At 40.8% G+C, this 14053-nt stretch overlaps 1 protein-coding gene across 1 annotated transcript in view; it reads left to right on the top strand.

The window, feature by feature from the left end:
- The window catches only part of LOC117318088 (nicotinamidase-like), a 38816-nt gene extending 24763 nt beyond the window's left edge, over positions 1-14053 (top strand). Inside the window, exons 5-6 of the mRNA XM_033873089.1 lie at positions 2747-2833; positions 13863-14053. Of these exons, the coding sequence (XP_033728980.1) occupies positions 2747-2833; positions 13863-14017 (242 nt within the window). The 3' untranslated portion in view covers positions 14018-14053. The remainder of the gene's footprint in view (positions 1-2746; positions 2834-13862) is intronic.

The following is a 14053-nucleotide window of genomic DNA, read 5'->3' as shown; positions in this document are numbered from 1 at the left end:
GAGACACCGACAGGAGCTATACTGTAGTACACGTATCTATGGAGACACCGACAGGACCTATACTGTAGTACATGTATCTAGGGAGACACCGACAGGAGTTATACTGTAGTACATGTATCTAGGGAGACACCGACAGGAGTTATACTGTAGTACATGTATCTAGGGAGACACAGACATGAGCTATACTGTAGTACACGTATCTATGGAGACACCGACAGGAGTTATACTGTAGTACACCTGTATCTAGGGAGACACAGACAGGAGTTATACTGTAGTACATGTATCTAGGGAGACACCGACAGGAGGTATACTGTAGTACATGTATCTATGGAGACACCGACAGGAGTTATACTGTAGTACACCTGTATCTAGGGAGACACAGACAGGAGCTATACTGTAGTACATGTATCTAGGGAGACACAGACAGGAGCTATACTGTAGTACATGTATCTAAGGAGACACCGACAGGAGTTATACTGTAGTACACCTGTATCTAGGGAGACACAGACAGGAGTTATACTGTAGTACATGTATCTAGGGAGACACCGACAGGAGGTATGCTGTAGTACACGTATCTAGGGAGACACCGACAGGAGCTATACTGTAGTACACGTATCTATGGAGACACCGACAGGACCTATACTGTAGTACATGTATCTAGGGAGACACCGACAGGAGTTATACTGTAGTACATGTATCTAGGGAGACACAGACAGGAGTTATACTGTAGTACATGTATCTAGGGAGACACAGACAGGAGTTATACTGTAGTACATGTATCTAGGGAGACACAGACAGGAGCTATACTGTAGTACATGTATCTAGGGAGACACCGACAGGAGCTATACTGTAGTACATGTATCTAGGGAGACACAGACAGGAGTTATACTGTAGTACATGTATCTAGGGAGACACCGACAGGAGTTATACTGTAGTACATGTATCTAGGGAGACACACACAATAGTTATACTGTAGTACATGTATCTAGGGAGACACCGACAGGAGTTATACTGTAGTACATGTATGGTACATGTATCTAGGGAGACACCGACAGGAGTTATACTGTAGTACATGTATCTAGGGAGACACTGAAAGTAGTTATACTGTAGTACACCTGTATCTAGGGAGACACAGACAGGAGCTATACTGTAGTACATGTATCTAGGGAGACACCGACAGGAGCTATACTGTAGTACATGTATCTAGGGAGACACCGACAGGAGCTATACTGTAGTACATGTATCTAGGGAGACACAGACAGTAGTTATACTGTAGTACATGTATCTAGGGAGACACCGACAGGAGTTATACTGTAGTACATGTATCTAAGGAGACACCGACATGAGTTATACTGTAGTACATGTATCTAGGGAGACACCGACAGGACCTATACTGTAGTACATGTATCTAAGGAGACACAGACAGGAGCTATACTGTAGTACATGTATCTAAGGAGACACCGACAATAGTTATACTGTAGTACATGTATCTAAGGAGACACCGACAGGAGTTATACTGTAGTACATGTATCTAAGGAGACACAGACAGGAGTTATACTGTAGTACACCTGTATCTAGGGAGACACCGACAGGAGCTATACTGTAGTACATGTATCTAGGGAGACACCGACAGGAAATATTCTGATATATTTTGCATTAGAAGTACCTGGAAGCAATTTCTTTACCAATTTACGCTCATGACGTACTTTTTTCGTGTTTTTTTTTTGTTGTTGTTGTTGTTGAATATTTTTTATGCTTTGAAAGTAGAGTGTAATATATATTGATACGTTTTATCAATTTTTAATTCGAAAACAAAAAGCGATTAATCTTTTAATGAGGTATTGTGTACGGAAGCTTGTCCCTTTTAAATGTCAATTTCCAATATACAAGCTGGTATTAGACACCTTCTCTCTTTTTTTACACAGGAAAACATCATCGTTATTGTGTATTGTATAGTTTGGCTATATTCAGTGTATAGTGGCAGTATTATACTACGATAATGCACTAAGTGTACCGAATGTCTGGGTTATGTTCGTCCCATTTCCGTCAAGCGATGCTAATTTCTTTGGATCGAGAAAGCTTTTAATAATTGAAATTTAAGTGACAAGCTTTAACGGCGGAAACCTAATCTTTTAAGAAATTAGATCACTTGTTTCAAGTCTAATTAACAAGAGATAACCAAAATACTTTTACTTGATAGAAGTCTTCATCGATTTTACAAAGCGACCCACTCTTATTTTAAAAGTTACAAATATCTGCATTTGGTACAAACCTGTAAGCTTTCTCACCTTGGATGTCAAAATGATGATTACAAAACTAAATCGTAATATGTACGTGATGAACACCATGGTGCAGCCATTGGTGTTTCTTGATTATATTCATTTTGTACAATGGGCTAGCTATATTGTTTGTTTGTAAAAGACCCATTGATTATTGTACAATAACTTTCATGATTTTGTTTTACAATGCCTAGCTCTCGGTAGAGGGAGGTAAGCTGCGGGTATTTCTGCCTTGCCGATTAGGCGCCATAGATGGTTGATCGAGCACGAGTCGAAATGACTCTCCTTCCGACGTAATTTCTCTTAATTACTTATATCAATCTGATTAAGATAAGACTTGTAATTTCCATTCCTCTATGATACCGTACTTAACACTGTAATACAAGTATTGCAGTGTATCGTAGATGAGTGGGAATTACCAGTCTGATTTTAATTAGATTGTTAATTATATGTTGTTTCCGTGGTAGGATACACGACGTACCTAGTCCAGGATGCCAGTCGTGGAGTCGCCAACGCTACATCAGTGGCTGCCGTGGCGGACATGAAATCCAAAGGTTGGTATATAGATGATAATTTCTTAAATAAAACCTCACCTGAAATCGTAAAAACAAATTATATCTTGATCAATATGACAAATCAAACTGATTCTGCACACGGATGTGACTTGAGTTACAATTTAATTTTCTTTAAAGATTGTAGTCTTGTTCCTTTTAGCAGTTTGTATTGATTTTTGCTAGTTCGCCTGGCGAAAGGCGAATGCCCTTATGTCGTGTTGAGAAATCTGTTGTCCATCCGTCCGTCAACATTTCCCTTTAAACAACTTCTCAATAACCAAAAGAACCAAGAGGCTAAAAGTCCTGCTATGTAGGCCAATAGCATGCTGGGATAAAGGGCTTCCAAGTTTATTCAAATGAATCACATTGACACAATTTCAAGGCTACATAGGTCATTTATGGTAATTTTTAACGATTTCTCTTTTACCAAGAAACCCAGGGTCATGGCCAGTAGTATGTGGTATCGTGTCAGTAGTATGTGGTATCGAACCAGTAGTATGTGGTATCGTACCAGTAGTATGTGGTATCGTACCAGTAGTATGTGGTATCGTACCAGTAGTATGTGGTATCGTACCAGTAGTATGTGGTATCGTACCAGTAGTATGTGGTATCGTACCAGTAGTATGTGTGTGGTATCGTGTCAGTAGTATGTGGTATCGTGTCAGTAGTATGTGGTATCGTGTCAGTAGTATGTGGTATCGTGTCAGTAGTATGTGGTATCGTACCAGTAGTATGTGGTATCGTACCAGTAGTATGTGGTATCGTACCAGTAGTATGTGTGTGGTATCGTGTCAGTAGTATGTGGTATCGTGTCAGTAGTATGTGGTATCGTGTCAGTAGTATGTGGTATCGTGTCAGTAGTATGTGGTATCGTGTCAGTAGTATGTGGTATCGTGTCAGTAGTATGTGGTATCGTACCAGTAGTATGTGGTATCGTACCAGTAGTATGTGGTATCGTGTCAGTAGTATGAGGTATCGTACCAGTAGTATGTGGTATCGTGTCAGTAGTATGTGGTATCGTGTCAGTAGTTTGTGGTATCGTGTCAGTAGTATGAGGTATCGTACCAGTAGTATGTGGTATCGTGTCAGTAGTATGTGGTATCGTGTCAGTAGTTTGTGGTATCGTGTCAGTAGTATGTGGTATCGTGTCAGTAGTATGTGGTATCGTGTCAGTAGTATGTGGTATCGTACCAGTAGTATGTGGTATCGTGTCAGTAGTATGTGGTATCGTGTCAGTAGTATGTGGTATCGTACCAGTAGTATGTGGTATTGTGTCAGTAGTATGTGGTATCGTGTCAGTAGTATGTGGTATCGTACCAGTAGTATGTGGTATCGTGTCAGTAGTATGTGGTATCGTACCAGTAGTATGTGGTATCGTACCAGTAGTATGTGGTATCGTGTCAGTAGTATGTGGTATCGTGTCAGTAGTATGAGGTATCGTGTCAGTAGTATGTGGTATCGTGTCAGTAGTATGTGGTATCGTGTCAGTAGTATGTGGTATCGTGTCAGTAGTATGTGGTATCGTGTCAGTAGTATGTGGTATCGTGTCAGTAGTATGTGGTATCGTGTCAGTAGTATGAGGTATCGTGTCAGTAGTATGAGGTATCGTGTCAGTAGTATGAGGTATCGTGTCAGTAGTATGTGGTATCGTGTCAGTAGTATGTGGTATCGTGTCAGTAGTATGTGGTATCGTGTCAGTAGTATGTGGTATCGTGACAGTAGTATGTGGTATCGTACCAGTAGTGTGTGGTATCGTGTCAGTAGTATGTGGTATCGTGTCAGTAGTATGTGGTATCGTGTCAGTAGTATGAGGTATCGTGTCAGTAGTATGTGGTATCGTGACAGTAGTATGTGGTATCGTGTCAGTAGTATGTGGTATCGTACCAGTAGTATGTGGTATCGTGTCAGTAGTATGTGGTATCGTGTCAGTAGTATGTGGTATCGTGTCAGTAGTATGTGGTATCGTGACAGTAGTATGAGGTATCGTGTCAGAGGTATGTGGTATCGTGTCAGTAGTTTGTGGTATCGTGTCAGTAGTATGTGGTATCGTGTCAGTAGTATGTGGTATCGTGTCAGTAGTATGTGGTATCGTGTCAGTAGTTTGTGGTATCGTGTCAGTAGTTTGTGGTATCGTGTCAGTAGTATGTGGTATCGTGTCAGTAGTATGTGGTATCGTACCAGTAGTATGTGGTATCGTACCAGTAGTATGTGGTATCGTGTCAGTAGTATGTGGTATCGTGTCAGTAGTATGTGGTATCGTGTCAGTAGTTTGTGGTATCGTGTCAGTAGTTTGTGGTATCGTACCAGTAGTATGTGGTATCGTGTCAGTAGTATGAGGTATCGTGTCAGAGGTATGTGGTATCGTACCAGTAGTATGTGGTATCGTACCAGTAGTATGTGGTATCGTGTCAGTAGTATGAGGTATCGTGTCAGTAGTTTGTGGTATCGTGTCAGTAGTGTGTGGTATCGTGTCAGTAGTATGAGGTATCGTGTCAGTAGTATGTGGTATCGTGTCAGTAGTATGTGGTATCGTACCAGTAGTATGTGGTATCGTGTCAGTAGTATGTAGTATCGTGTCAGTAGTATGTGGTATCGTGTCAGTAGTATGTGGTATCGTGTCAGTAGTATGTGGTATCGTGACAGTAGTATGTGGTATCGTGTCAGTAGTATGTGGTATCGTACCAGTAGTATGTGGTATCGTGTCAGTAGTATGTAGTATCGTGTCAGTAGTATGTGGTATCGTGTCAGTAGTATGAGGTATCGTGTCAGTAGTATGAGGTATCGTGTCAGTAGTATGTGGTATCGTGTCAGTAGTATGTGGTATCGAACCAGTAGTATGTGGTATCGTACCAGTAGTATGTGGTATCGTGTCAGTAGTATGTGGTATCGTGTCAGTAGTATGTGGTATCGTGTCATTAGTATGTGGTATCGTACCAGTAGTATGTGGTATCGTACCAGTAGTATGTGGTATCGTGTCAGTAGTATGTGGTATCGTGTCAGTAGTATGTGGTATCGTGTCAGTAGTATGTGGTATCGTGTCAGTAGTATGTGGTATCGTGACTGTAGTATGTGGTATCGTGACAGTAGTATGTGGTATCGTATCAGTAGTATGTGGTATCGTGTCAGTAGTATGTGGTATCGTGTCAGTAATATGTGGTATCGTGTCAGTAGTATGTGGTATCGTGTCAGTAGTATGTGGTATTATGTCAGTAGTATGTGGTATCGTGTCAGTAGTATGTGGTATCGTACCAGTAGTATGTGGTATCGTGTCAGTAGTATGTGGTATCGTGTCAGTAGTATGAGGTATCGTGTCAGTAGTATGTGGTATCGTGACAGTAGTATGTGGTATCGTGTCAGTAGTATGTGGTATCGTGTCAGTAGTGTGTGGTATCGTACCAGAAGTATGTGGTATCGTGTCAGAGGTATGTGGTATCGTACCAGAAGTATGTGGTATCGTGTCAGTAGTATGTGGTATCGTACCAGTAGTATGTGGTATCGTGTCAGTAGTATGTGGTATCGTGTCAGTAGTATGTGGTATCGTGTCAGTAGTATGTGGTATCGTGTCAGTAGTATGTGGTATCGTGTCAGTAGTATGTGGTATCGTGTCAGTAGTATGTGGTATCGTGTCAGTAGTATGTGGTATCGTACCAGTAGTATGTGGTATCGTGTCAGTAGTATGTGGTATCGTGTCAGTAGTATGTGGTATCGTGTCAGTAGTATGTGGTATCGTGTCAGTAGTATGTGGTATCGTGTCAGTAGTATGTGGTATCGTGTCAGTAGTATGTGGTATCGTGTCAGTAGTATGTGGTATCGTGACAGTAGTATGTGGTATCGTGTCAGTAGTATGTGGTATCGTGTCAGTAGTATGTGGTATCGTACCAGTAGTATGTGGTATCGTACCAGTAGGATGTGGTATCGTGTCAGTAGTATGAGGTATCGTGTCAGTAGTGTGTGGTATCGTACCAGTAGTATGTGGTATCGTGTCAGTAGTATGTGGTATCTTGTCAGTAGTATGTGGTATCGTGTCAGTAGTATGTGGTATCGTGTCAGTAGTATGTGGTATCGTGTCAGTAGTATGTGGTATCGTACCAGTAGTATGTGGTATCGTGTCAGTAGTATGTGGTATCGTGTCAGTAGTATGAGGTATCGTGTCAGTAGTATGTGGTATCGTGACAGTAGTATGTGGTATCGTGTCAGTAGTATGTGGTATCGTGACAGTAGTAGGTGGTATCGTGACAGTAGTATGTGGTATCGTGTCAGTAGTATGAGGTATCGTGTCAGTAGTATGTGGTATCGTGTCAGTAGTATGTGGTATCGTACCAGTAGTATGTGGTATCGTGTCAGTAGTATGTGGTATCGTGTCAGTAGTATGTGGTATCGTACCAGTAGTATGTGGTATCGTGTCAGTAGTATGTGGTATCGTGTCAGTAGTATGTGGTATCGTGTCAGTAGTATGTGGTATCGTGTCAGTAGTATGTGGTATCGTGTCAGTAGTATGTGGTATCGAACCAGTAGTTTGTGGTATCGTGTCAGTAGTATGTGGTATCGTGTCAGTAGTTTGTGGTATCGTGTCAGTAGTATGTGGTATCGTACCAGTAGTATGTGGTATCGTGTCAGTAGTATGTGGTATCGTGTCAGTAGTATGTGGTATCGTGTCAGTAGTATGAGGTATCGTGTCAGTAGTATGTGGTATCGTGTCAGTAGTATGAGGTATCGTGTCAGTAGTATGTGGTATTATGTCAGTAGTATGTGGTATTATGTCAGTAGTATGTGGTATCGTGTCAGTAGTATGTGGTATCGTGTCAGTAGTATGTGGTATCGTGTCAGTAGTATGTGGTATCGTGTCAGTAGTATGTGGTATCGTACCAGTAGTATGTGGTATCGTGTCAGTAGTATGTGGTATCGTGTCAGTAGTATGTGGTATCGTGTCAGTAGTATGTGGTATCGTGTCAGTAGTGTGTGGTATCGTGTCAGTAGTATGTGGTATCGTACCAGTAGTATGTGGTATCGTGTCAGTAGTATGTGGTATCGTGTCAGTAGTATGTGGTATCGTGTCAGTAGTATGAGGTATCGTGTCAGTAGTATGTGGTATCGTGTCAGTAGTATGTGGTATCGTGTCAGTAGTATGTGGTATCGTGTCAGTAGTATGAGGTATCGTGTCAGTAGTATGTGGTATCGTGTCAGTAGTATGTGGTATTATGTCAGTAGTATGAGGTATCGTGTCAGTAGTATGGTTCAGTAGTATGTTCGTGTCAGTAGTATGTGGTATCGTGTCAGTAGTATGTGGTATCGTGTCAGTAGTATGAGGTATCGTGTCAGTAGTATGTGGTATCGTGTCAGTAGTATGTGGTATCGTGTCAGTAGTATGTGGTATCGTGTCAGTAGTATGAGGTATCGTGTCAGTAGTATGTGGTATCCTGTCAGTAGTATGTGGTATCGTGTCAGTAGTATGTGGTATCGTGTCAGTAGTATGTGGTATCGTGTCCAGTAGTATGTGGTATCGTGTCAGTAGTATGAGGTATCGTGTCAGTAGTATGTGGTATCGTGTCAGTAGTATGTGGTATCGTACCAGTAGTATGAGGTATCGTGTCAGTAGTATGTGGTATCGTGTCAGTAGTATGAGGTATCGTGTCAGTAGTATGTGGTATCGTGTCAGTAGTATGAGGTATCGTGTCAGTAGTATGTGGTATCGTGTCAGTAGTATGTGGTATCGTGTCAGTAGTATGTGGTATCGTGTCAGTAGTATGTGGTATCGTGTCAGTAGTATGTGGTATCGTGTCAGTAGTATGTGGTATCGTGTCAGTAGTATGTGGTATCGTGTCAGTAGTATGTGGTATCGTGTCAGTAGTATGTGGTATCGTGTCAGTAGTATGTGGTATCGTGTCAGTAGTATGTGGTATCGTGTCAGTAGTATGTGGTATCGTGTCAGTAGTATGAGGTATCGTGTCAGTAGTATGTGGTATCGTGTCAGTAGTATGAGGTATCGTGTCAGTAGTATGTGGTATCGTGTCAGTAGTGTGTGGTATCGTACCAGTAGTATGTGGTATCGTGTCAGTAGTATGTGGTATCGTGTCAGTAGTATGTGGTATTATGTCAGTAGTATGTGGTATCGTGTCAGTAGTATGAGGTATCGTGTCAGTAGTATGTGGTATCGTGTCAGTAGTATGTAGTATCGTGTCAGTAGTATGTGGTATCGTGTCAGTAGTATGTGGTATCGTGTCAGTAGTATGTGGTATCGTGTCAGTAGTATGAGGTATCGTGTCAGTAGTATGTGGTATCGTGTCAGTAGTATGTGGTATCGTACCAGTAGTATGTGGTATCGTGTCAGTAGTATGTGGTATTATGTCAGTAGTATGTGGTATCGTGTCAGTAGTATGTGGTATCGTGTCAGTAGTATGAGGTATCGTGTCAGTAGTATGTGGTATCGTGTCAGTAGTATGTGGTATCGTACCAGTAGTATGTAGTATCGTGTCAGTAGTATGTGGTATCGTGTCAGTAGTATGTGGTATCGTGTCAGTAGTATGTGGTATCGTGTCAGTAGTATGTAGTATCGTGTCAGTAGTTTGTGGTATCGTGTCAGTAGTATGTGGTATCGTGTCAGAGGTATGTGGTATCGTGTCAGTAGTATGTGGTATCGTGTCAGTAGTATGTGGTATCGTGTCAGTAGTATGAGGTATCGTGTCAGTAGTATGTGGTATCGTGTCAGTAGTGTGTGGTATCGTGTCAGTAGTATGTGGTATCGTGTCAGTAGTATGTGGTATTATGTCAGTAGTATGTGGTATCGTGTCAGTAGTATGAGGTATCGTGTCAGTAGTATGTGGTATCGTGTCAGTAGTGTGTGGTATCGTGTCAGTAGTATGTGGTATCGTGTCAGTAGTATGTGGTATTATGTCAGTAGTATGTGGTATCGTGTCAGTAGTATGTGGTATCGTGTCAGTAGTGTGTGGTATCGTGTCAGTAGTATGTGGTATAGTACCAGTAGTATGTGGTATCGTGTCAGTAGGATGTGGTATCGTGTCAGTAGTATGAGGTATCGTGTCAGTAGTATGTGGTATCGTACCAGTAGTATGTGGTATCGTGTCAGTAGTATGTGGTATTATGTCAGTAGTATGTGGTATAGTACCAGTAGTATGTGGTATCGTGTCAGTAGTATGTGGTATTATGTCAGTAGTATGTGGTATAGTACCAGTAGTATGTGGTATCGTGTCAGTAGGATGTGGTATCGTGTCAGTAGTATGAGGTATCGTGTCAGTAGTATGTGGTATCGTACCAGTAGTATGTAGTATCGTGTCAGTAGTATGTGGTATCGTACCAGTAGTATGTGGTATCGTGTCAGTAGTATGTGGTATTATGTCAGTAGTATGTGGTATCGTACCAGTAGTATGTGGTATCGTGTCAGTAGTATGTGGTATCGTGTCAGTAGTATGTGGTATCGTATCAGTAGTATGTGGTATCGTGTCAGTAGTATGTAGTATCGTGTCAGTAGTATGTGGTATCGTGTCAGTAGTATGAGGTATCGTGTCAGTAGTATGTGGTATTATGTCAGTAGTATGTGGTATCGTACCAGTAGTATGAGGTATCGTGTCAGTAGTATGTGGTATCGTGTCAGTAGTATGTGGTATCGTACCAGTAGTATGTGGTATCGTGATAGTAATATGTGGTATCGTGTCAGTAGTATGTGGTATCGTACCAGTAGTATGTGGTATCGTGTCAGTAGTATGTGGTATCGTACCAGTAGTATGTGGTATCGTACCAGTAGTATGTGGTATCGTACCAGTAGTGTGTGGTATCGTGTCAGTAGTATGTGGTATCGTGTCAGTAGTATGTGGTATCGTGTCAGTAGTATGTGGTATCGTGTCAGTAGTATGTGGTATCGTGTCAGTAGTATGAGGTATCGTGTCAGTAGTATGTGGTATCGTGACAGTAGTATGTGGTATCGTGTCAGTAGTATGTGGTATCGTGTCAGTAGTATGTGGTATCGTACCAGTAGTATGTGGTATCGTGACAGTAGTATGTGGTATCGTGTCAGTAGTATGTGGTATCGTGTCAGTAGTATGTGGTATCGTGTCAGTAGTATGTGGTATCGTGTCAGTAGTATGTGGTATCGTGACAGTAGTATGTGGTATCGTGTCAGTAGTATGTGGTATCGTACCAGTAGTATGTGGTATCGTACCAGTAGTATGTGGTATCGTGTCAGTAGTATGAGGTATCGTACCAGTAGTATGTGGTATCGTGTCAGTAGTATGAGGTATCGTGTCAGTAGTATGTGGTATCGTGTCAGTAGTATGTGGTATCGTACCAGTAGTATGTGGTATTATGTCAGTAGTATGTGGTATTATGTCAGTAGTATGTGGTATTATGTCAGTAGTATGTGGTATCGTGTCAGTAGTATGTGGTATAGTACCAGTAGTATGTGGTATTATGTCAGTAGTATGTGGTATCGTGTCAGTAGTATGTGGTATCGTACCAGTAGTGTGTGGTATCGTGTCAGTAGTATGTGGTATCGTGTCAGTAGTATGTGGTATCGTGTCAGTAGTATGTGGTATCGTGTCAGTAGTATGTGGTATTATGTCAGTAGTATGTGGTATTATGTCAGTAGTATGAGGTATCGTGTCAGTAGTATGAGGTATCGTGTCAGTAGTATGTGGTATCGTACCAGTAGTATGTGGTATCGTGTCAGTAGTATGTGGTATCGTGTCAGTAGTATGTGGTATCGTGTCAGTAGTATGAGGTATCGTGTCAGTAGTATGTGGTATCGTGTCAGTAGTATGTGGTATCGTGTCAGTAGTATGTGGTATTATGTCAGTAGTATGTGGTATCGTGTCAGTAGTATGTGGTATCGTACCAGTAGTATGTGGTATCGTACCAGTAGTGTGTGGTATCGTGTCAGTAGTATGTGGTATCGTGTCAGTAGTATGTGGTATCGTGTCAGTAGTATGTGGTATCGTGTCAGTAGTATGATGCGATTACGGCTACAGAATGTCCTTAAATGATTTAAGTTATCCTCTTTCATTTGAATAAAGTGGTAGTCAGCTTAGCATTTCACATAAATGACCCAGATCAACCAAAAGTTACATCAGGAGGTGAAATTGGAGGCCAATTTGGCCTCTTCTTTAAACTTGAACTTACATTACACAAGTCTACAGATAATAACTCGATGGTTGTATGGGAGTGTTTGTCGATTTTGCTGACTACATGTTGGTAGGGCGGGGTTGGAGTACAAAACACTTAATATCTTACACGTTTACGACACATTACACTAACTATCTTACACGTTCACGACACATAACACTAAATATCTTACACGTGCAATACACATGACACTTACTATCTTAAACGTTCATGACACATGACAGTAAATATTCCACACGTTTACGACACATACCACTTATTATCTTACACGTGCACGACACATGGCACTAACTATCTTACACGTGCACGACACATGGCACTAACTATCTTACACGTGCACGACACATGACACTTAATATCTTACACGTTCACGACACATGACATATTTCATCTTCGCTCCTATCGTGAAAAAATTGCGTCAGCACGTTTTGATTTTCTGACTTCTCTCTTCATTCTCACATATTTGGTCCCTTACGAGTCCTAGAACGACAAAACAGCCGCTTGTATATTGTTTTATATTTACTATGGCGCCCATTTAGGGACCCGGGAATTATACTCGGCGTCGCTTGCGAAAGCATCGCTGTAACCCATAGAAACTCGAGGACGATTTCTTTCCGGGAGGGGGAGTATGTCACCCTGGTGATTACTAGCTGTAATTTACCGCTCGGCTAGGGAGATATTTTGTGTAGCTCGATCGGTTGAGTGTAAGACTAGTAAGCCAGAGGTCCCTAGTTCGATCCCTAGCGGAGGCAATGAATTAACTAAGGATGCAGTCTGGTTTATCTGTATCCTTGCGGAAAATACGGAATTGATATGTAATTATTTTGCACTGATTTAGGTATTTATTATTATTATTATATAATTAATTTTTCTTTGTTCTCATGATAAATACTCAAATGTGATTGGTCGAAAGATTCTTTTCATTCTTCTATATTTACATTCCTAATGTGGTTTGCTGATATGAGCATACCAAGTGAAAACAACAAACACATGACCATGAATACACTATGAAAACAGTATGAAAACACTGTCTCTCGTGCAAATCACCTGATTAATCGGGTCATATTCATACGCCATCGACAGTAAGACAGGAAGAGTAGCTTCCCTTGGATCGATAACGTTGGTACGAGATAAGTGTTAAAAATATTGAATGGTTGTATTTAATATTATTTTTACTTTAATACTTCTTTCTTTTCGTTTTATACAAAATTAAACAAAAAAGACCGGAAAATGCGGAACGACATTAAAACAATGGCGTGGTGCATAGGCGGGATCTCCCGGCTGTTCTAAGAATTTGGCGTTTCGTCGTATACATGACACATTTTTCATTTTTAATAAAATTTCTCGTTTTCTCGATATAAATTTTTTAAATCAAGGTTATGTAAATATATGAATTGAATAGATTTTTTTTTTTTTAATTTTCATTGCGGCTATGAATACCAGTAGCTAGCTACATATCCTCCGAGGCGCGCGGTGGGATATGTAGCTAGCTACTGGTATTCATAGCCGCAATGGAAATTTAAAAAAATCTATTCAATCCATATATGAAAGAAATTCCGAGAATGGCGTGAAAAATGTGACGTCACAATACGACAATTGACGTTGCGTATTGATTTGAGAAAAGGAATCCCATCTAAAAACCAGTAAAATTGTACATAAAACATGTTTTAAATTAGAAAATCATTTACAAAAATTAATTATAAGCGTTGATGTCAATTATTTTTTAGTTTCATCGGGGTATGAATCAAATTTTGTTTGCAAACTTCTGTAAGAATCCGCTACGCTATGCTTAAATATTATCTGAAAAAAAATGTAACGCCTGATAATATTTTCCATCACCAATTTTCAGTTATAGTTCCTTTAACCTAAAGCGGGAATTATGTTTGTTGTTTTGCAGGAATTCACATCATACAGAGCAAAGAAGTCGGCGCCATTTTGGAATCGATCACAAGTGGTGCTAGATCACGTGGGGGTCCGATAGTAACGATTTATATAGTTGTCACGATGGTAACTTTTATGAAATTGCTCGGTTGCCAATCTGTCTCGGAATGATTTTGTAGCTTTTTATAGTACATGTATGTACACGTA

This window comes from Pecten maximus, chromosome 19 (genome assembly GCF_902652985.1).
Source record: "Pecten maximus chromosome 19, xPecMax1.1, whole genome shotgun sequence".
Taxonomy (NCBI): domain Eukaryota; kingdom Metazoa; phylum Mollusca; class Bivalvia; order Pectinida; family Pectinidae; genus Pecten; species Pecten maximus.
The sequence above is the reverse complement of the archived record's forward strand: the minus strand, read 5'-3'. Positions and strand labels throughout refer to the sequence as shown.